Here is a 24,556-nt window from a genome sequence, read left to right on the forward strand (position 1 = left end):
CTGTATTACCTTCCTATCAAAACCTGGCGTAAGTTGGAATATTCCGCTATTTTAATCTGGACATCACGTGGCATTGACTAGAGATAAAAAGGCCAGAAAAACGTGGCAACATTCAAAGAGAAATATATTGTTCGTTCCTATTTTTTCCCAGCAGAGGTGAAAGGGAACAGACATCCGATATTTTATAACATCATATTCAAGTCTTATAAATAAGTGTTATAGAAATCCACCTTTATAGAAACGGTTACCTCACAGTAATCTCAACCAGTGGCACGTAGCATGCAAAGGTTGGTTAAAAAAAAAAGAAAATACGAAGAACCATCAATTTATACTTTTACTTCAGGTCCCACAATTCCGTCCAGAACAAAATTTAGACACATCTATCTCTTGGACCAACTGACTCTTGGGCTCGGCAAAGCAAATTGGATCTATCGACCCGGCGGTGAGACATTTGCGCCAATCAAACGCTCACACCTCTGACATGTAGGCACATACGACCATCACCTTCCAACTGCGAATCAAATTGGTACCAGTTCCAAATTCCACGCGTAAAACTTCTCAACAGGATCTGAGACGAACGAGTTTGAAGGATTGCTTGCGTGTTGTGCAACCTGGATGTCGAGACCGTCTCAACAAATGCTATTGATCACATACTGCCACGTCCAGACAGGCACAGTATTCTTGCAACAAAATATTTCATTCATGTGGCGTAAATGTTTTGAGTATTACTAGAGAAAACGAACGCTAAGTTTTCTGTTCTTGAATTTCGGCTCAAACCTCACAATCGGTGCGTCAGTGGGATGTCAAGGATTGCCAAGTATTTCCTCGTATTTGAATCATTTCGGAACCAGAAAACATCTCGTGACTTGCTAAACTGAATCGGTGAGGTTTATTATTATTATTTTTTATGAAGTGTAGTCCTTCTGTGCAATCTTCACTAATCACTAATCAATTGTAATCGTGAAGTCGCTGTCAAAATACATAGATGATTTCACGACGAGTTGGCGTGAAAGGTCGTCACAGGGCTTTTGATTTTGCTTCTTCTTTGTCATAGCAAGCCTCCTCTCATGGGAAGAGCTGTTTTCTTATTGGATAAGCATAATTTATTATTACAGGTAATATCAATAATATTTTTGGCGTCTTTTTAACCACCGACCCTGATGTAATTTCTGATATATTCGGGAAGTCGCTCTGGTCACAGCATGATTAGTGGTGACGGATGTATACTAAAAAGGAAATAAGGAGCTACTTCATCAGACATTCCACTTTGTGAAGCTAGATGAACAGCGAAGCTGTGTAGCACACGACAAATAGGTGACACAGAATTTTGAATAAAGGTACGAACACGTTTGTTGTCTTGATCGGTGGTCATGGTGACGAAAGGTACGCACACACCTTCGTTTTTATGTATTCGTGTTCATTCGGGTTTTATATTCGTTATACACATTCATTATATGTTTCGTGTTTTCATTTCACGACATACTCAGGCAAAGAACTTGACACCGAAACCACCGCGCCGGCTGCCAGTGGGCCGGTGCCGTCAGAGCCTTGGCAGAGGGAGGGACATTATGGGAGCGCTGGCAGGATGAGCGGCAACGGAGCCAGATGTGGAAGAAGACGACGATCATCAGCAGTGGCACGAGCCACTGCTGATGATGATAGTTTTTGCTCGCACACATCAAAAATTTCACAGAACTCTAGCCATAAACAGCTTCGCTGTAAAAAAAAAGTTACGTATGGTGTTGTGAGCTACCTCCCTCTTTTTTCTGAGTGCTTTTCGGACAGCCACTCATCATAAACAGTGGGGGGAAAAGCTGGAGCGTGGTAAAGAAAAAAAAAGTTGCATCTGATAGGTCTGCGGATAATTATGACAAAACCATGATCCCCCCTCTCTTATTGTGGTTCCTTCTGTCCATTGTGCCGCTCTGCAAAGTATACTTTATATCAATGCATGCACCTTCGTTGGCTCTAAAACTTCGGCCAGTCCTATTAGTACGAAGAAACGTCTTCACGGAAAGTCGGATAGGAACCCCCCTTTCAGAATCCTGGCTTAAGTGCGATGGGTCGCAGAAGTGCGATTGGTCTGCATGTGTAACATGATTAATTATGGCATGACTACCTTATACTCCCGCTTACCGCTGCCAACCTCTCCTTCGAACTACACAAGCAAGACCCCTAACACTGTCCTGCCGGCATATGTAAACTTGGTTTCATCATATTAACCTCTAAACGTACGCAGAGTAAGTGTGTACCGTCTGATACCAGGATCACGGTTATAATATTGAAGGTATCGACAGCCATTGTTTGCAACTGTTCGTCATAAATGAGGATTTCTCGTCCGTGCTTCGAAATAAGCCAAAAAACGTTCGTCGTGTAATGAATATCCGTAGCCACTCTGATGCCATTCTCGAAAATGGCAGCAAGAAGGCATTTCTAAATTTCAACCTCACAGAACGTATCAATATGGCTTTCATATCTGTTTCATATCATATCATATCTGTCACATACGGACATCCACTTATATCCTGATATGAGCTTTTTCACTTACGCGCCTATAGCAGAGGAAATCTTTTATTAAAATGAGATTTCTTATTTATTAAATATTTTAAATTTTGAACCGCTTCTCACTATATTACAAATAATAACAAAATATTTAAGAAATATCGCCCAGCCTGAGTTCTGTCTTATCCCGCTTTTTTTTTTCTCTTGCAGTCTTTATGCCCTAACATCGTTCCTCATAAGTGGCGTGTTGCTAATTCTCTCTTTTAAGGCTGAATATTTTAATTATAGCCGCAAATATATTTAGGTAGTACCATCTGCAAGCTCTATCAAGTAATAAATTACCTTGAAGATCATGGCTTCATCCTCAAGTATCTGCTGTGCGAAACACAGCCCCTTGTCAGTTCATTCATTTCATTGTGTGGTCCTATATACTATGTGCATGTGCTTACAGCTTGGATGGAATTTTCATTGACTTCTCCAAAGCTTTCAAGCGCATCTGTCACCACAGAGTGCTACTAAATTTAGCAAGGCGTATTCTTTACCCTGATGTGCTTACACGAATGTAGGAGTTCCTGTATTTTCAAAAGAGGGAACATGTGTTAATAATTATAATTCTCTCAGCCGCGTAGCGTGTCTCAAGGTAGCCTAATCGGTCTCTTGTTAGTTATCACCTGTACAAACGACTCACTTGCCTGTGTTTCTTTCCGCTTTAGATTATTCGCTGACAGTTGTGTCGTTTATCATTTTTCCGTGACACATATTGCCTGGAGTTACAAAACGATCTGGACGCATAAAATGATTATGGAGCCTCCGGACTTATGGTCTCACAATTTTCTAAACCAAAGCTATGTCTTTCAGTAATCGTACTTCATGGTTACAAACCGCTTACAAAGTAGATAACCAACCGGACGAACTTACCTGCACATAAAACTATATTGGTATGCATGTGTAGCATGATTTATTATGGCATGACTGCATTACACTCCCGCTTGCCGCTGCCAAGCACTCCTTCGGACTAAGCAAGCAAGACCCCTAACACTGTCCTGCCGGCATATGTGGGGGCACGGTAAAAAAAAAATATACAGGTGACCAAAATCATCCGGAGTCCCCCACTATGGCGTGCCTCATCATCATATCGTGGTTTGCGCTCGTAAACGCCCACAATTTACTTTTTGGTTGTTTAGCGTTGGAAGATCCTGAGTGAGTGATAATATTGCGGGAGACGAAGCTAATGTAGATCACAAGTCGCCGAGTTTACAAGAACGCCTATTTGCAACCAGCGCTGAAATTTCAGATGCGACCAACATCGCCGTATCACACAGCCTAGCAAGTGGAGGAAACAGTTTTAAGTAGCACATACTGCGGTTTCGCGTCAGCAGACTGACTGCTTGTCTTGAGTCACATCTGTGCTGCTTCTGATCTGAATGGGCATCGGGAGGCTAGAACGTAGGAGCGCATGCTTTCCTCGCAACACCCATAACCGGGAATCGAGCTTGGCTCGATGCATTGGGCTGAAGCGAATGTTGATGCAGGCGCGCGTCAGTTGTCGCTCAAAATGTCGGGTCGTTTTCGTAGCCTCCCAGTACCGGAAGGTGCCAGCATGTTTAGTTGCGCACTGAAACTGCCGTAGCGCTTACTGGGAAGCGCTGGTTCCACATAGTACAGCTTTCAGAGACGCTGGCGCAGTTGTGAAACAAAGAAAGAAAGAAGAAAAAAAAAGAAAAAAAAAGCATCTGACTGTTGCAACGGCGTCAAGCTGTGTTGTACCTTCGATCACAACGCCATGATGAAATGGGTTTGCAACACGGCCGGCACTGACATTCGACGCGACCGGAAGACGCCGAAGGTCGGCATACGTGCGTCGCAACGTGTTGTCGAGACCGTGCAGTTTCGCACGTGCATCTGCACTGTTCCTACCCTTTCCTAGCCTGCGACAAGGGCAAAAAGGTGGAAAAGGGCGCGTTTTTTCACTCCTCCCCGCGGCTCTGGTACTGAAGCCCCCGCGATGGCTGTAAGAGTACAGGAGGAGTGACGCGGCTAAAGCAGTTTTGCATCACATTTTTGCTGCGCAGCTGAAGGTGTGTGCAGCGTAGGCATGATCCTCAAAGACGTAAGTTTCATTTTCGTCCTATACAGCGACTTCGTTTGCGGCGGCACTTTAACGAAAGTTGCCATTAACGCGCATCTGTGAGCCTTGGCCATTTCTTGCTCGGCTTTCTCTGCATTTCTGCGTATGCGTCGATTGCCGGTATGTTAAGAAGATTGTGTTCGCGTGCACTGATTATTGACTTATTAGAATGACTTACTAGAAGAAAACAGCGACAGAAAGAAACGCAGAGAGCAAGGCTAAGGCACGAAGAGCTGAACTAACAGCCATTGTGTCGGTTGCTTTTCCGCTTCTTATATAAACACCGGATGTTTCAGCGAGAACTTTAAAAAATTTTACAGGTTGCCTGTGGCAGATAACACAATCATAGTTCATGATCCAGTTTACTCGAACAGGCGGGCATTACTTGCAAAAAAAAAATTGAAATTCATAATCGACGAATTTTTGTTAATTATGCGATTATGCATTTCAATTTCTTGCGCAAGTAGTGTCCGCCACTTCGAGTAGAGCACCTCATCAACTAGAATTGTGCTATCTACCACAGGCAATCGTTAAGAATTTTTGAAAGTGTTGCTGAAACACCCGGTATGTATAGTATGCATAACAAACCGTGCGTGTCACTATAGGAAGGGCCGCTACATGGAATGTCAAAAGTCAAGTGACCACCGACGACTCCAAGATGAAAGATACGAAGACTCTTTTCCGATCAAGCTTAGTGATGAGACGCCCTTACGCAATTGTCGTACACCCCGCAAAATTGTCAATTCTTCTACGTTTCGTTCTCCTCATTCCCTGTAGTCTGTTAAAATGCGGCAATGCCCAAAGTTCGGTATGCAACCACATTCTTTGCAATGACCAATCGGTGCATATATGCGCTTTAATAGATATGCGTGATCATACAGGCGTTCAATAAAACATCTGCCCGTCTATGCAAAATAAGCGCCTGCACGGCGCTTATTTGGCGACGCCCCTTACACGGCCACATCCTTGCATTCAACGTACTTGACAGTGCACTTCTTCTCACCCTTTACGTTTTTCTACCTGTGACTGTTTACATATTGTGGATACAGCCCCCAATTAGTTCAGAACGTTGAAGATGAGCTGCCCTACCGCTTTCGCGACTATCATTTAATCAGGCACCGTTTTGCGAACCTACAGTATTACGTACGGTAAGAAGCCTACTGTTGCCATTATACCCTACGTTGCCAATATGGTGTATCATGTATGTAAAGATAATCGCGAAAGCGCTAGTGCAGGTCGTGTTCAGTATACCGAACAAATTGGGGGCTCTATGCACAAAAGTAAACAGTAACAGGCAAAAAAAAATCTAAAATGGGAATAGAAGTGGGCGAACATGTACGTCGACTACAAGGATGTGGCCATGCATGGTATCCCGCCGCCATGCGGGCGCTGTTATTTAAGACAGTCGGGCCGATGTATTACCGAACGCCTGCGTGAGCATGCGTATTCATTAAAGGGCATACTACGCCCGTTGGTCTTTGCAAAGACTGCGGTTGCATACCGAACTTTGGGCATTGCCGTATTTTAACAAGCTATTTGAATGTCCTACGTACCGTGACGAGAGTATTTCTTTTAAACGCCTAATGGACACGGTTTGCCATGATCCACTAACGTTACCTAGCATCTTAGGTTCAATTGCCGGCCCTTCAAAACAGCGGCGGGTCTTCGATTTATTGTTCCAATGCCTATGAGAAATTGGCCTTCTCAGGAACCTTTAAAGATCCCCTTTATGATAAAGAAAAGCCTGAATGCACCCGTCGTCTCACCTGTAAATATCATTATCAGGTTCACCCAAGCATCTCATATTTATCTTTTTGCTTCCCCCCTCCCAAGCTCCTCTGATATATTTTAACCCCCTCCCCCTCCGCTGTACATAGTAACATGTCAGCGGTTGCATACACTCCAGCAAAAATCTGTTTTATAAGAGCTCCTCTCTCTCTCTCTCTCTCTCTCTCTCTCTCTCTCTCTCTCTCTCTAAAGCCCCGATCACACGGAACAAGTCCAACGGATTTCCCGCGTTGGGGCCAGCCGGCGTCAAACGGCGTTAGCTGGCGTTGCCAAGAACAGCGAAATGCTGAGGGCTACGCTTGCCCGACGCCGAAGTGCGGTCGTGCCAGATCAGTGACAATGCATGATAATCGGCTGATGACGCGAGACGCCGTCCGGCGCCGACACTAAGAATCCGCCAGAAACTTGTTCGCTATGGTTGGGTCTTAAGTAGTTGCAAAGATATAGAAAGAACAGAAGATTTCGCGAAGAGGCGACAAGTGTGTAACTGCGCCATCTCTAAACTTGCCGGGAAAATAATGTTCGTAGCTTTTACTTCGAAGTTGTCGGTAGTCACTTGCTTTGAAACGTTGTACGATGTTTTCATTTGTATAGTGGCACGTACACTTTACGTGCCTTTCAAAAAGCGGACAAGCAATGAACGTGGTGGTTATTAGTTCAGCCATTTCAGCTCTTCATTATGTCTGAATCTTGCCTTCTGTGTCTCTTTCACGCGCTGTTTTTCATAATATTTAGAGGAACGTGCGATCGTGTGGACGTTATCATCAGGTCGTGCCTACAGCACGAACTGATGATAATCACCTCCGTTATCGGTGACCTTACACGTGTGCACGGCGCCGAACCGACAGCGATAAGAGGCAGCGTCGAGCACTCGTTGCACTCGCCATTCTCATCTTACACTGACGGGACAGTAAGAAACTCGTGGCCTGTCACACCACTGAGAATATATTATACAAGAGCCACTAAGATAAAATAAGATTTTGAGCGCACGAATGGTGTCGTTCGTTATCTGGGAAGGCTGGCGTCTCTTTCTCTTTGGTGTTTTCTTTTTTTCTCTTTCCGATAAACTTACTGAAAACAATACCCTGCAAAACAACAACAACAAAGAAACAAGAAGCTGATCGCCGATGAACGTCAACCGCGTCCCTTACTGCAATGTATAAACTCTAGTGGACTCTCCGCGTGACGTCATAGCTCAAGAACGCGCCGGTCGTCTTTCATGCCCTCGCCCCTCTCCAGCTTGTCGCTAATGGGCGCGAGCACACGGAGGCAGCGGTGTCCTATTCTATCATTTCTATTCACTGTCGGGGAACGGCGAGGGCGTTATTAAAAAGGTTTCGCTTGTCCGTAAACATCATATCAATTACCGATTACCGGGTTACCGGAGCCGTGAACGCCACGAGAATGAGCGAAGGTTTAGGGACTTTACAGTGACATAGAGTTACTGCGTAGACTCCTCCTAGGTAGCATATACAGCAACTCTGCCGTGACAAAGGTGCGTAGCGGCATCTTGTGAAGCCTTGTCCAACTGTAATTCGTTTCAAACGTTTTTGTGTTGCGTGGGTGCTCTAGTCCAAATAAAATATAAAATCATAAAACGTTATCTGTTATGTCGCCTCCAACGGTTTAAACCAGCAGTTAAGTCATTGCGGTATTAAAGCGACAGCGTTAAGGGCCGCCTGTGTCAGAAACTCTGGTGTCAGCGTCGGCGGCGTTGTCCGTTGGAAAAAAAAAACCACCGCGAACCATGCATCCCGAACCACGCAGGCCCTCCGCGTGGCGCATAGACGTTACTGAACTAATTGAATTTCTCAAAGTAAAACGTGCCAGAAAATTCGTAAGGTACAACTTACACGCAACCTGCAGACATGATAGCGTCTGTCTGTAATTTGAATATACCAGAAAACATTATTCTGTTGCGCGCAAGCTCAAACACAAACCCCTTTTCCAGCTGCCGTTTGAAGTCTGCCTTAATAGCAGCGGCACGCCCCGCTCGGTTCCTTGCAACACCATCCAGATGGCGCTCGCCACCGCGCATCCGCGGCAGTTGTGGCGCCCGCCGCGGCAGGATAAGAAAAATCAAAGACCCTAAAGCTCGCCTATGTAACCGTTAAATATTACGGTTACATAAGCTGCAGTTGCCGGGAAGCGTGAGAAACAGTCAGTGATCTTTGAATGTTATGGCGTTCCACTCTTAAAGGCGAAGCTTAGGCGTCCTCCAAGTTGTTAGCATTGTGTGCCCTCTGGTTAGAAACTGCGTCACCAGATGTCACTACCAGCATTGTTGCTGCCCAACTGTCCGTAAAAAACTTAACGTACACCTTCTAGAAGTGCGAGGATTTTAAGGGGGCGGAAACATCAACCGGTCAATAGTCGATGTTAGCGAAAGACGTTTAGAGCATTGGTCCAGATCAAAAAGCGAAAGACATTTAGATAACACGACCAGATCCGTTACAAGCATAGGTAGCGGTATGAGATAGACAGAGAAGTTTTGAGGAACAGAAAAAAGATGAAGCGGATGCATACAAAAATGCTAGAATGAAAAGCGTGTGTAGCATACCTGATTAACTGAAGTAGGCTAGGTGACTATTTGTCACCGCTCTGTTTCAAAGGTGATGTCATTAAATTGTCGTCATCATCAATCTGCCGAACACCTCTCGTAACCCTGTATTCTTCCAACGCTAATACGTTTATGGACAAGCTAAACCTCTAGCTAAACGTAGCTAAACTCTATTAGAGTTTAGCTACGTAGAAAGTCGGTTCCGAAATAACTGCTACCGTTGCGTCAGTGGCTATTACGACCAAACCGACGACTGCAAATCGTACTTCTTGTACCATAATATCGTCTGCGTATCTGGTGTAATCTAGGTTACAAGGCAAGTGGTCATCACGAGACCATGTGCTGGAAGAGTATCCTAAACCATGCGATCGCGGCTTCCCCTTACGATCTTGGGGCTATACGTATATATTTTTTATCGAATCAGTAAATCAGTAGCCATGGTCAGCATCGATCCACATGTAAGTTTCCCTTTAGTTTATCGATAATGTCGCCAAAGGAAGAATACGCAGAAAGAAATGCAGCATGCCACTCATATGCATGTTATGTGTAACATTTGGTTTTTCCATAAAATTGTGCAGCGTTGATTCTTTTCCCATGTGATCTTTACTACACATGCCAGCTTGTATAAATGTGTGGCATACCTTTGGCAGGGTTCACTAGTGCAAACTCGTGAACACGGGAGCGGACAGCGCGAGTGATAAGATGGACTACTTTGTGTATAAACATAAAACGATTGCGCGCGTACGCTGCACTTTGAGCATAAGCAGTCAAACAATGAAGAGCGATAGCTTCACCTTTGTGAGTTTGCCCCCCGTGGACCCAGCACTTCTGTCATACTTCGCCATGCGTAACATAAAGTTCGCTAATCCAACACTGCTTGTTTGCGGAGGTCATGTGTATGAATAAATTAAATTTCGGAGTCTTGCGTGCCAAAAAATGATCTGTTTGTGAGGCACGCCGCATAGAAGGGCACTCTAAATTAACTTTTACGACATGGGGTCCTTTAACGTGCACTGAAATCCAAGTGCACGAGCACTTTTGCGATTCGCCCCCACCGAAATGCGGCCGCTCCGGCCGGGATCGAAAGCGTTACCTCAATCTGAGCAGTAAAACGCTTAGCCACTCAGCTACGACGGTGGATAGACTTTGTGTTTCAGTTTAGCGTCACTTTAAAATTTAGAAATAAATACGCAGCGAATCACACCGGCTGGCCAAGTAATTCAGTTTGAAAACTATACTGTCGGGTTTCATCACACTAATTCTTGCGTTTCTTAATGTGCATTGTTTTGCTTTTATCTGCAGAAAAATGTCAATCATAAGCGGCTGAAAACAACCCTTGGCATCCTAATTTTTCTTGGTAAGTATATGGAATAGTCAAAACGAATAATTTAGAAGGAATTCAAATATTTTATTTACACAAACCATAGGCCACAGATTACACTCACTTGGTTGACTCGCTGATACTAAAACTGAGGGATATCAGGTCTACGCAGTGCATATAGCTTTGTAGTTACTAGAAAGGTAGCGTGGAAAAAGACTGACTGACTTCTTCACTTATTATTTTGTTTGAAATGCCAAAGCAGCACATAGACTGCGGGAAACGCCATCATGGTGGGCTGAGGAATAATTTCGGCCGCCTGAGGATGTATACCGCGGGCCTATACTATATCTAAGTGAACCTGCGTTTCTTGCCTTCCGCCCCTATCAAAATGCGGCAGGGAATCAAAGCCAAATACAAAAAAAATAAAAATAAAGGACAAACAAGGTATAGCATTACTAGTGCTGAAACCGAAGAAGGTGTTGTGGCATTTAGGTCCCTCTTTTTGTAAGATCCTCTACAACAAATGTATTATACAGAGACAGAAATAGCCGCTAATTAAGAGAGGTTTGTTGAAAATGCTTGTGCCAGTATTTGCTATCTCCCAGTGTAAGCGCTTGGAAGCAAGCGCCTTGTGTGCTCGTTTTAACAATTAAGGCAACCTGCCCGTCCAGTATATCCTCAGCGCTTCGCCGTTTACTTGCGTGCGCAACAATCAGCCTGCACAAATTTTAATATCTAGCAATGCCCTTTAATTCAATGACTGCCATTAACATCGCAGAACAAGTTTTGCAGCTGGACCTCCAGAAATAGGGAAAGTTTGCCCGCTTGCCCCACCTTTGCGTCTTTCTTACCACACTCAAGGTTTCTAATAAGCTGCGAGTCACGTTTCGTAGCACGGAAACTCGAAATGGCACTTAGGCCGAATTCTACTGTCAGACATGAACTTCTAAAACGGCGTCACACCGTTGGAAGAACTCGCTGCACACATCCGTCGCGACTACTCGCTGAAAAACTGCTGGTATAGGACACGCAATTATCTCTTACAGGAAAAACAACCGACAGGATCACTTCATCCGACAATTACACTGTAATGCCACGCGTCCTCATTTCTGAAGCACTCGGATCCGCAGAGTTTGCGGACCCTTATCATATAATAGAGAGTTTTAGCTCAGCGGGTTTACGTTTCGCTCCGCTCGTGGTCTCCACCGTTGCGCCAGCGGAGCGGCTCGCGAAAAAAGAATTTTAGCCCGCCGGATCACTCACCCGCTCGAGCGGAGAGAGCGGGGTTAGAGCGGGGCGCTCTGCTTCCCCGCCTAGTGGTCCGAATAGGAGTTACTGAGAATTGAATTTGAATTACGCTTGCTTTTATAATGCAAGAAATGTTGAATAGAGATATATTACATGTTCTCAGTACATTATTTGTTAATAATATACTGAGTACTAATGCACGGGTCAGCGTCGCAGTCGCCGTCGTTGATGCAGAACTGCCGGCGTTCATGTTCGCGGCTGCCATCTTGCATTTCCCATACAAGCCCGCGCGCGCTTACGCACGCTCGCGCGCTGCGTATACCCTCCGCTGGGGAGTGCTTTCCAGCGGGCGTAAACGCTGCTCCGTAAAACCGCTGGCCGCCTCAGCGTTGTGCGCATGCGCAGTCGTGTCTCCGCTCGCCCGCTCCGCTCCGCTGGCCGTAAACCCGCGGGGCTAAAACTCTCTAATGTCAACAACGAACTTGAAGTCTGGGAGCTGGGCTCATATTACTGGTCACGGAGAGCGAAAGCTGAACAGAATCAATCGTGCAGCGCAGTAGTGACTTGCTCAAGCGGAGAACAATCAACGTTTCAATTAACGGTATGCGCACACCGAGGCTCAACAAGAAAGCCATCGAAATATGAAGAGATGGAATTGAGGCGCACTAATAACTACCTCAAAGGGAAGTGAGTTCCCGAACGTTCCCCCTCCCTCCCACCGACAAACCACTGCGCCTGAGCTCACAAAACCTTTGGAATGCAATAATATTTGGTACGAATGGCAACGTCCGACAGTGATTACGAAAGCGACGATATAAAATGCTCTGGTCAGTAGAAGGGCTCTATATGGAGAACGGAAAATCTTCTGAGTCTCGTGTACTACCCAGTGCACAATTCCCCAAGTGGTACTCTTTCTCAATAAGTATTGCAGAATGAGTTAGTTGACTCCTTTCCTACTGGAAAGCGTAAAGCAATTTCGCAATGAAACTACAGTGCTAAAAAGAAAAAGAAAACGTTTCTCATTCTTAGCGCTGCTGCAGACCTCCTCTGTTATAAATTTTTGTGTTACTCTTAAGTACAGACAAGGAATACTGTCAGCATCAATAAATAATAGCGCAGTACACATATCGAAAAGTGTGTTTTAGGGCGTTAATTGCAAAGCTATGATTTTAGTCATCTAAAAGACATCTGGTCATCTTAATGGAAACACAGATGAACGTGGTGCAAGCGAGCAAAATGCAACATGAAAAAATGCGTCCTTTTCGTATGTTGTAAGAATGCGTAGTTGATTCAAGCTGCGTGAGGCTGCAAGCTGCACATATCCTTTGAGTTGCAAATCGCAGTGGTAGCAAAAGCCCATCCACTAAATTGTAGGCCTCAATTGTGTCAACATCTTCTGCTTGCTGGAGTCCCTGTGATTCAGCAGATTATATTTTTTGCCCTCTTACAGTTAGGATTTTACTTCAACCTTTTCACGGCATGCAGTTACAGCGACGTAGCATAATTTTTCAGAAAAAAACAACAACATAAATTGTAGTTTGTTTTAGCTGTTCGTTTATGGCCTGCTTTTCAGAAACAACGAGCCGTCATGTTGATATATGCAGGATGTGATATCTTAACGTGTTCTATATATGCCGCGCTTTACTAAAGCAAACCAAGAACTCGACTTCATGAACCTAAAGCGTTTGGTACGCAGCACATGCCGGCCACAACGGTCCTATATACGAAATACGGTGAGCTGCAGTTTCGTGAGCCTAGAATGTATGCAGGCTCTCCGTGCACAGGATTCTGTAGCGTCCCTGACGACTACACTGACGGACAATCTCTTGTGGTTTGCAGCAATTACTGCTGAAACTGGGCCAGCTGCAGCCCTTCGTCAGTACATCAACACAGTAAGTAAAACGGGAATTGAAGCATGTTGTTCCACACTCTTTTTGCTGTTGCACTATGACGTCTTGTCGTTCCTTGCGGGTTCGCGTGTCCACGCACTTAGGCATTCCTTCTTTCAGAATAACTTCTCCCAATAAAAGTTTCCGTCCCCCAGTGGTAGGGCAGCAAATGGGATGCTCTTCTCAACCTTTCTGCCATCGTCCTTTCTTTGTGTGTTATGTGTGGTAGCCATCGGAGTGTCACGAAGACTAAACGAGAAAAAAAAATCGAAAGAAAACCATAACAGTCAAAATGAAACTTGCCCGAGCCCCTGAGCCATGTACATTTGAGTTGTTTTTTTAAAATAATTTCATTATTACGCACAGGCGACAACCAATTCCATCTTTATCCTAGCTGTTCTCCTGTCTGTTTTGACAGGCAATTTTATTTAAAACAGCGCTTTGTCTGCCTGAGAGGCTCGCAACAAGCGTGGATGGCCAGAATAAACACCTAAACAATACGTCGTTAGATTGAACAGTGTCGATAATTTATATAAGCCGCGTCCAATTGCTGTGTTTGCAGCAGTGCACGTTGCGCGCATAATGTTAAGGCTTCCTTGGCCTTTTCGCCCAACGATTCTAGTTGGTATCTTGGGTTTTGTGAGTTAATATGCGCTTTTTTCGTAATTGTGATACTTCCGACAGCGCCGACTACAAAATTACTTAATGGCGTATCGGCAAACATACGGCACCAGTGGTGTCACACCAACACTTCAGGGGGCTACGTTTACAACACGTACATAAAGCGCAAAGAAAATGGAGCCTGCCGTTGGTAGAGCAGCACATGGGTCCTGCGGATGCTACGAGTTAAGCTCCCTCCAGCGGCATTTTCTCTTTTCCTCCACTTACATATTTCTTTTCATTATTAATTCTACATTTCAATTCTAAAGCACTGTTAAATTTCCCTATGCTTTCCTTAGTGTCCTTCATTCGTTTGCTACTAACCGAAAACAGAGCTCCTCGGTTTCCTTGACTGTTCTTACTAACATCCTTCAGAATTATATTGCACAAAATTGTGGCATTTGAGAACGCATTGTAACAAAAAAGTTACTTAAATAAGTTATGATATCGAGAAGTTGCGTGCCACGTATGTTACGAAATCTGGGGCGGAATTCACTAGCGAACTTACGAACAAATTTTGGCGTATGGAAAATCTTACGAAAAAAATTACCGACGATTACGTTACTTCCTAATGCGAAATTTGAGCGCAGCAAATAAGCTGTTTCACCTTTTGGATAGATTGAGGCAAAGAAATCGAGCAACACATGTATGCGCTATCACATAATTTTTTTTTATTTTTCACACGTATTCCTTTAACAAAGACTCCACTAACAGTTCTTGACAGTCATGAAGGAAGCTTTGTGGTCGGAGAAATAGACTGATATATGTTCGACTTGGTACACCAGTGCTTGATTCTCAAAGACGAGATCTATACAAGTGCCTCGCGAGGTTGTCACAGCCGTGGGGGAAGCAGAGGCTAAGCGCCGCCGCCGAGAAGACCCTGCCGTTCGCGCCGCCGAAGCGGAGGCTCATCGCCGCCGTCGAGAGCAACCAGCAGTAAGCGAGGCTGAAGCAGAAGCTCATCGCCGCCGCCGAGAAGACCCTGCAGTTCGCGCCGCCGAAGCGGAGGCTCATCGCCGCCGTCGAGAGCAACCAGCAGTAAGCGGAAGCGGAGGGGGGCGGCGTGTACACCCAGCGGCAAACGATGGGGGCAGAAGCGCGCGCAGCAAGCGGACAACACGATAAAGGGAGGAGGGAAGAGATAGCAGCGACTGACTGATGCCGCTGACGGCGATAGTGAGTCAACCCCAGCTATCCGCCACACAAGAACAGGGGGGGGGGGGGACCCTTTCCTCCTCTTTCTGCATGGCGGCGACGGTGTTCTATGCAGTCACGTTATCTTGACTCTCTAGCGGCGTCAGCGGCATCCAGCGGTATCAGTCGGTCGCTGCTAGCGCTGGGGGGATGAAAGGGGGGCGGAGCTGGTTACGAGGCCGACGACGACGCCGACGCCGACGACGACGCCGACGACGACGCGAAACCCAGGAACGGACGCCAAAGAGCTGCGCTCTAAAAAGCGTATTCGCGAAGCTAAAACCGTTCGCAAGACCAGCAAGCTTGTGATGCCTGCCGTGACAAAGACGGGCGCTCTAGTCGAGAAAGGCGTGTATGTAATGATAGCACAGGTGCAAAGTTCAGCACTTGCAAGAATAGTAAGCGTAAATCGATTCACAAAACATATACGGAGGTGGTACCTGCCGACGTAAGAAGGAATTTCTTCGCTAGTGGGGTATCAGTCTTACGAACATAATTATCTCTTTCTGTACCACTCGAGTTGACGCGGGTAAGAGGTGGAACGGGCTCCAGCGGCCGATTGGCCAGAGGCCACAACTGATAGCCGAATATGGCGCGTGCTTTCATCTTTGTGACGCGCTCTGGTTTGTCGTCCCAAAGTGAGCAGCTTTAGTGCATAATGCTAATGGGCGTGTGCTGCTGCCAAAAACAATAACATTAATGCTGCACTGTGAACTTGTGCTTAATTCCTGATATATAGGCTATGTTTTCCTATACGCGCAATAGCGTGACTTTTCATACTCGCCATAACACTCTATTGGGCGGTAGCAGATGGAAGTGTGATTCCCGTCCCTGACAACTGTCAAGTTGGTCATTGATGCGTAATGAGCACTTCCATATTTCTTTCTTTTTTTCTAGTTTGAGCTTTTCCTATCTAATAGCGCAGCGGATTATTATTATTCCAGGTGTTTTTGAGGCTATAATTCTCCATGCGAGATGAAACAACGAAATAGCGCCTAAACGTTTCTAATTAGCAGAACTTATTGCTGTTTGACAATTCGCTGTCGTCTTGCATGCTGTTAGCCTCAGCCTTCTATTATATGGCTCATAGTTTCAACTCAGCACCAGATCGAAGCGACGTTGCGTCTGCTCGCGCTTTTTCTCATCCTGCAGCTTTCGGTGTGAGCGAACGTATGCTAATGACGCAATCCTATCTAGATACGAATCGGGATGCCAGTACGATGGCACATAAAAAAAGAGGAATGACGAGTAAAATCACGTACCACCATTGACACGAAAATCACGTGGACTGCTCGAACAAGTGCGATGTTGTGAAATAAAATTCACCTCATGAACGGAGCGAATAATCGTTGCGCGAGCCCTCTTCTAGTCAATCGTGTTAAAGGAAAGCGTACGAATACTCTTCTTTGTGGGCAACAACCTTTGAGTGGACAACACTTGTCGGGTTGGTCTATACTTCTCGATTCTAATTGACGACAAATATCCGTGCCACTATGAAGCGTCGTGCAATAGGCCAGCAGGGTGTCGTCATAAAGCAGCCTGCTGTATACTATGCGTAGTGATCATTTTTATATTTTACGGAAATTTTAAAGGTCGCCTGCGGAAAATAGTATGATTGTTGTCCTTAAGTTTAATTATTCGAAGAGGTGGACATTACTAGCACTAGAAATCCAAACGCATACATAAATAACTATCAGGAATTAACTCATTACCTTCTTAATTATTTACCTTAAGGCGCATATTGCAATTTACAAAGTGTAGCCGGTGAGTTTGGAAGACGTATGCATTTGAAATGAATTTGCCGGATGAGACCAGTTTTGAGATACTATTTCCCAAAGTGGTGGGGTGAAATACATGGGTGTTCCAGTTACTTTTGTGCTTTAATGCACAGGAGAGCGCTTTGTTAATAAAGCAAGTGGAACAGACCATTTTTACGCTGAGTTTGAAGGTGCATATCTGCAAACTGGTGTCATTCATTCGAAGTGGATATGACTTGCAATCTCACCGACCACAATTCATAAATTGCAGTTCCCCCTTAAAGTAATTAATTAGGAAGTTAACTAATGACTTTTGGTTAATTAGATGAATATGTGTTTTACTTTACCTTGCAAATAATTTTCGTCCCACAGAATAAAGCAGCTCAAGGAGTAGAATTATGTTATCTGCAAGAGGAAATTCTTTAAAATTTAGCACAGCCTAAAAATTATCACCCAGTGTAGCATGTGACATGGCGCCGAATTTTCATTGCTCCAAATTGTTAACGTGCGTACGCCGTAAAAAGAACACCTCCTAAGGTACCACCTCGAATCGCCACACTTATGTGTACTTGTCAGAGACTTATAACATTTCCCTATTTCCAAATTGCTATTTAAGTAGCAATGCACTGAAGATGCGAATTTAGCGAGGCGACACACCCACGCACACGAACACGCGCGCACACGCACATTTATATATATGACCACAGTGATGGGCATCACTGGAGGCAGGTCATTTTTTGTAAAAACGTGCGCTGCATAACGCTCATAAAGACACCACTATATTTTTTTTTAATTTTCCATGAGCAAAGCGAGTAACAGGCAGCAGGCCATGGGAACACCAGACGACAAAGGAAAGTGACAGCAGATGACAGCCATCACCGTCTTATCATTCGATGGATATGGTAATTCTTAACCTCAGACTTACATGAGTCCTGGACAAAATGACGATACTCACGTCTTTCAGACGCTTCATGCGATGTTCTTTTTATTAAGACGAAAGCCTTAGGTGTCTAAGTTGGCGGTGACCTTGGCGAAACTGCACCATGACGAAAAATGGCCGACGCCGCAAAGAGTGAAAAACACGTAAGAAATATTCGGGATTGACGTCACATTTCTCAGGGAGGTTCCTGTAAACAAAGTAAATTAGTGGCTTTAAAAAGAAAATTTGGTGCATTTCGGTCTGAGGCGGAGTAGAAACCCGGCCGGCGGGGCGTGAGACGAGCACTCTTCCCTGAAGCCACGGTTGCTCCACAGTTCTGGCTTACTAAAGGTGGGCCTAGTGCACGCACTAGTCAGCCATCTCGCTGACTAGTGCGTGCGTCATTGGGCGGCACACGTGACGGTACGGAGGAGGTGGCGCCACGTCATGAGTGTATAAAATGAGCGCGTTGATGACGTTCCAAGGCCTACAAACGGTATAGTGCTTTCGCATTCCCACACGTAACAAGTCTTAAGTGTCTGGCGAATTTTAATTTAGTAATTGTCGCGCCAGGTATTGCTGCGCAGAAAAGCGAGTGCGTGCGCTCTGCGCATTGACGTCACAGTCGCAGCGGCGGCGGTGGTTGCCGGTGGCGAGTGATAGAGGTAAAACCCCTCAATCTCCTAAAGTAGCACCGACCACTTCCCTCCTCCTCCGCTCGGTGCGGCCTCGACGGTGGCGCCGCCCGTGCTGGCCTGCCGTAGCAGACGACGGCTAACGCGCTACCGGAGGAAATCCGCGGAAAAGTTCGTTCGAGCCCTCCGGAGCAGTTTTTCCAATCGAGATCTTGCTTCGTCAGTCGGCAACTGGCCTTAAGAATGTCGTGTTGGAATTGCGCGAAAAATAGAGAAAAGGACCGTTATTTAAGGCGTAAAGCACGCGCGCGTTAAGAGTTCATGTTGCTGAAACACGACGCATGCACCCGGTGTGCTCAAACACCCGCGTAATTACCAGAGTTTCGGGTTTTGACAGCGTGAAAGCATGCGTACGTGGTTTCGTAGGTTCACATACAGTGCATATGACGCATGCGATACCCATTTACTTAAGCGGACGCATAAAAGTGTTAACGTTAAGCAGTAAAAATGTTAATCCTTATCAGCGAGCCTGCGGTCCTTTGCGATCTTTCTCGGCCATTAAAATAGCGCACACAAAACATGCGACTAGCCGCTACTCATACCTCCAGTATTGAGGACGCGTCCGGCAGCAGCTGGGATAGAGGCGAAATGCAAGAGGCCCGTGGAGAGATACCTCGCTGGTGTTCCGTAATTCTCCTCGCAAGGGCACGGTAAGTTGCAGCAGTCGCGCAGCGCTTTTTTCGTTGCGGGGTACTTTTATAATCGTGACGATACATAGTCTCTTTTTTACAAATCCTGCTCCACGAGGGCACATGTAACGGCTAACAGAGGCCTCTGGAGAGCACGTGACATCACAAATGTTCCCGTTGCCGCTTTGATGCCCTGGAAGCGCCGTCAATAACACGAAATTATGACACGCTGTTGAAACTAGTAAAGAAATTCTAATAAAGAAATACAATCACACCGAGGTGCCAACGTCAGGTGCAGCGCTACCGCGCCCGCGCGAGAATGACGAAACGCCAACGAGGAATTTACTGGTACAAGTACAACTACGATGAAAGTGCACGTTAAACATCCCCAGGTGACCTAAATAAATATATCCGGAGCCATCCATTACGACCTCCCTCATAGCTTTGGTCGCTTCGGGACGTTAAAAACCTTAATCACCACAAACGAAATCAGCACATGCGGGCGTACATTCGAAGCTAAACGACTGCATCGGTAAGTCATAGTGAGCCTTGCGAAAGCGTCGAGAATGTGCTAACTTCTGGTGGAGCTCAAAACATAACATGAATAACATCGCTTTTATGTCACAGGCCAGCTGCAGATGCGTACACTTTCGCCGCATGACGAAACTACATGAAATAAAGAGAGCACATTCGAAAAAAAAGTCAAACGCGCTAAAAGCACGCACAGCATGAGCACATACACTTTTCCGAAGCGGCCGGCGTGAACAAGGCTCAAAAGAAGAGGTTGTGAGGAACCGTGGCACTTCACAAAAGCGTGCGTTTTTTTCCACTTCCTCGAAATTAGCCCGCCCGATCCTATGTATCCACACTTTTCCTCTTTGTGCGTTGCGCTCGCCCGATGGTAAAGAAAGAAGGCTTTTGCCGTCGCTGTGTCGGTTGAGGCAACCGAAGGCGCAGCAGCACGGCATCCCAATTAAGTTCTGCTCCCTAAGACATTCTCATTGTTCCGCTAACGCGCTCAATCAGTCCGTTTGCACGTACTTTCGTCGCGCAGGACCAACAATGGCCGTCGGAGCGCGCTGGAAAGAAAAAAACATACAAAAGCGCGGCGCCTGCTTCCATGTGACACAGATTGGCCAATGGGGAGCGGAGGAGGCTGTGGCGACAGGGGGAGTGGAGGAGGAAACGTTGGGGAGAGCGGGGTGGCGGTAAGATCTAAGAATGGCGCTACTTTTGGAAAATGGAGGGGTTTTAGATGGAGGAGCGTGCACGCGCTCTTGCGGTTCGCGGGGACGGCCGCGCAAGTGCGCCACTGTAGAAGAAGCGAGTGCCCCTGCGCCTTAGTGAGGAGGTCGTCTTAGTTCCGCGCGTGTACTTCCTATTGCGGCTCGTTATGTCTTGCAAGATGTCAAGCCCCGATTCTATAACTTAATGCAATACCAATATGTCTTACAAAGAAATCTACCCCTGATTGTATAACTTCATGTACTACCGAATGAGCAGCAGGCTTTCGCCTTCTTATGCTACAAGAGTGTAACACCTGCCAAAATTTTTTTTACAGCGAAGCTGTTTACCTGACGGACCTGGATGAATGAGCCGTATGCGTGGGCTCGGAGGAGGAGGCGGGGTGGTATCTGGGATTACTAAATTCCGTAAAGCGAACAAAAAAGATGGCGGCGCTGCGTGGTCTCCTAGGGCTAACGTCAGTAATGTGAACAAAAATATAATAGAGAGTTTTAGTTTAGGGGACGCAAGCGGCTTGCGTGCGCAAGAACTAGGGGCCACGGTACTGCGCATGCGCTGTACCGTCGCGCCTAGTTCTTTAGTTCTAAACTAAAACTCTCTAATGAACGATAGTACGGCGGAGAAGAACTGAAGGACAGGAGATTTCACCGCGCGCCGCACCTGCGCAGTGGGGGAGTGCACCTGCGCTGGCCGCCGTTGCTGCCGGCTGCGTGTACAGCCTGCGTCTCCTTTCAATACAATGGCGCGGCAGTCGTGGGGAAAAACACGGGGGTATGTGCCGTGGTAGCCGCCGCTGTGTGTAAGTACCGGATTGTGCATTGCAGAGGTAGATAATTACAACAGTTGCAACTCCAACGAAAATGGGGAAAATGGGAAGACCACGCATTGTGCGCATGGCCGCAGAACAAGCCTTGACCACTATCGTTTCTAAATAACATAAATGAAAATTATATATAGATGTATACGTGTGTGGGAATATATGATTTATGAGAAACCTAAACCTTCGCTGGCTAATCAACCACCATATGAATGGTTCGGCCCAAAATTTTTTTCCCCTCGTCTTACCTAAGAAAGCCTTCATTGCCGTTTGGGAATTCGCCGCATGAATTTTTTGCCAGCCAGCTACTGTCTCACGGTGTTCCGCGTCTGCTGCGAAGTAGTCAACAGGACGACGTGAAAAAGCCGACCACTATGGCCTGGTATCGCGAAGTGAACAATGTGAAGCATGCGTGACGCTGAGCATGGTCACCAAAACGCGACTTGTCAGCAAGATCAGGCACGCACTCTCCTACAATCACTTTCGACGATGATATCGCCTTCGCGTGACGTAGTGCTCAACCAGCCAATGCGCTCATCAGATTTTGCTCAATCAGCTATTCGACGCGCGCCTGATAATGGCCGAGACGATAGTATCGCCGAACGTGATCGTCCCAGAATACGTCCGCAGCATTTGAGTCACTCGAATTATGCTGCCTTGTGTGCTCTCCCGGTGGCGCATTGTTAGATCGCTTCATTCAGTGCGTGTGGACGAAGCTACGGAGTTTGTGCTATTTAGCGATGTAAGTGCATATTGTATGGATGGTACTGAAGGAATGAACAAGCTTCACATCAAGACCGTGGTGCTTGCAGCATTCGGCTGACAACTAAAATAAAATTGTTTCATTTATGTGGAACCGCCATATTTACGTTCAGCCACAGCGCAAGCATCCGCAACTCCTCAAGACTCTCTTTGACTCAGCCTCAGTGAAAGTTCCGGCTTCATATGTTTTATAGTTCTCCGCAAATAAAATACGTTGAAAAATTATTGCCAAGAAAAGGCTTGGGCAAGGAGACACAATCTCTCCGATGCTATTGACTGCATGCTTAGAAGTATTCATGCTATTATGCTAGGAAGGATTTGGAGTGAGGATCAACGCCGAATATCTCAACAACCTTCAGCTTGCAGATGACATTGTCTTGTTCAGCAACGCTGAACAGAACAATGTCAGGACATCAAAAGGAAGGTGTCGAAAAAGGGTGGGCTGTAATTTCCCATGAGCGTATAGCTTCAACTACAGATGGAGGATGTGAGATCGTGCTATCAGTTGACCTCACTTGTTCCTTTCCTTATCTATTCTGAGCTCTGCTTCCTTCTAGCTCTCATAATGTGACAGGGATAATACCAGGCAAAACACAAGGGAAAACGTATTGATGTAATATATGCAGAGAGAAGCCGAGATGGCGGAACAACAACCACACGAGCGCTTCTTCGATCCTCGTCTTCATCTCTTTGCTGGCGCCTTCACCAATGTACGGGAATGGCTTGTAACAATATTACCCCCGCCGATGGGAGCGCCGTCTCGGCGCTTAGGGATGGGAAGAGTTGTTGTCGGAGAAGTAGGGCTTTAAACGGGCAACGTGCACAGTTTAACTAGGTAGTACGGACAATGACGAGCTACCATCCACCGGGCCGATTTCGTATGTAACTTCACTGAGCTGACAGAGAACCGTATAAGGGCCAGAGTAGCGAGAGATAAGCTTCGAAGACAGGCACAAGTTGCGGGATGGCGTCCAAAGAATGTCCAAAGAGCCTGCAGAGAAGTGAATGGGTCTGTGGTGGCTGTCATAGCGGACCTTTTAGGATATCTGCGAGACAGAGAGACGATCCCGTGCAATCGGACGAGCTGTTTGAGCGCGAGCAGCAGCATCGCGGACGTGCTCTGTAGGAACGTAGGTATCAGATGGCAGGAGAGTCTCAAAGGGCAATGTTGGGTGGCGGCCAAACAGCAAGTAGAAAGGAGGAAAACTGGCAGTGTCGTGGCAGGAGGAGTTGTACACGAATGTCACAAAAGGCAAATTGCTGCCCCAATCACGGTGATCTGCGGAAACGCAAATAGAGAGCATCGTAGTGAGCGTGTGATTGAGATGTTCGGTAAGTCCATTTGTTTGTGCATAGTAGGCTGTGGTTAGCTTGTGACGTGTGGAACACGAACGAAGGATGTCGTCAACGACTTTCGAAAGAAATGAACGACCGCGATCGGTCAATAGCTGTCGTAGCGCGCCATGGTGGAGAATGACATCGTGATGCAGAAAGTCCGCGACGTCAGTGGCACAGCTAGTCGGCAGTGCCTGGGTCATGGCACAGCGTATGGTGTAGTCAGTGGTCACGGCAATCCAGATGTTCTCCGTAAAAGAAGTCGGGAATGGTCCAGCCAGAAGCAGGCCCACGCGGTAGAATGGGGTAGTTGGTATCTCGAAGGACGGGCGCTTGCACCGCTGGCAAGGTTCAGAAGAGGCAACATACCGACATAAAGAACGGTAAAGCCCTGGCCAGAAAAACCGACGCCGCACCCGGTCGTATGTACGGGACACTACGAGACCTCGGGAAGCTGGGGCATGGTGTGGCTGTTGGAGTACAGTGGAACGGAGAGATGTAGGAAGTACAAGCAGAAAGTCCGAGCTGTCGGAGTTAATTAGTATTGCGTCGGTAGAGAATACTATCACAGAGAACAAAGAGGTGGAGAGATGGGTCGGATTGGTGACGGCGTAGCTGGTGGAGGATGCAGCGCAAGTCTACATCATTCAGCTGTGCCTTCTGGATGCCGCTAAAGTCAGAGATGGTGAGAACGCACGCGTCGGCATTATGGGCAGCGGAGTCGGAAGAGAGAGAGAGAGATAAAACTTTAGTAAGTTCTTGATGGGGTTCAGGGGTGGCGGGGGTCGGGAGACTAACCCCCAATACCCCCCCTTCCTCAGACGGCGGCCAGTCCTTGCTTTCTGGCGGCGTCTTCGGCCATCCGGACGGCCCAGAGCTGCTCCTCTGGGTCCAAGCTGAGCAGCAATGTCTCCCACTGCTCGGTCGTAGTTATGATGCGTGTGTCAGTGCGGGAGGTGTTTGTGGGTGAGGCTTTGGGGCATTGCCAGATAATATGATCGAGGTCAGCGCGTGCCTCGCACGCTTTGCAGAGTGGGGAGTATGCATCGGGGGAAATGCGATTGTAAAGCACGGGGTTCGGAAAAGTTCGTGTCTGAAGCAGTCGCC

At 46.5% G+C, this 24,556-nt stretch overlaps 1 protein-coding gene across 1 annotated transcript in view; it reads left to right on the top strand.

Moving 5' to 3' along the window:
• The first annotated feature begins 4,412 nt into the window (after positions 1-4,412).
• LOC142557206 (uncharacterized) overlaps positions 4,413-24,556 on the top strand; it is a 29,175-nt gene continuing 9,031 nt past the window's right edge. Inside the window, exons 1-3 of the mRNA XM_075668899.1 lie at positions 4,413-4,612; positions 10,281-10,335; positions 13,387-13,439. Of these exons, the coding sequence (XP_075525014.1) occupies positions 4,598-4,612; positions 10,281-10,335; positions 13,387-13,439 (123 nt within the window). The 5' untranslated portion in view covers positions 4,413-4,597. The remainder of the gene's footprint in view (positions 4,613-10,280; positions 10,336-13,386; positions 13,440-24,556) is intronic.

This window comes from Dermacentor variabilis, chromosome 1, assembly GCF_050947875.1.
Source record: "Dermacentor variabilis isolate Ectoservices chromosome 1, ASM5094787v1, whole genome shotgun sequence".
Lineage (NCBI taxonomy): Eukaryota > Metazoa > Arthropoda > Arachnida > Ixodida > Ixodidae > Dermacentor > Dermacentor variabilis.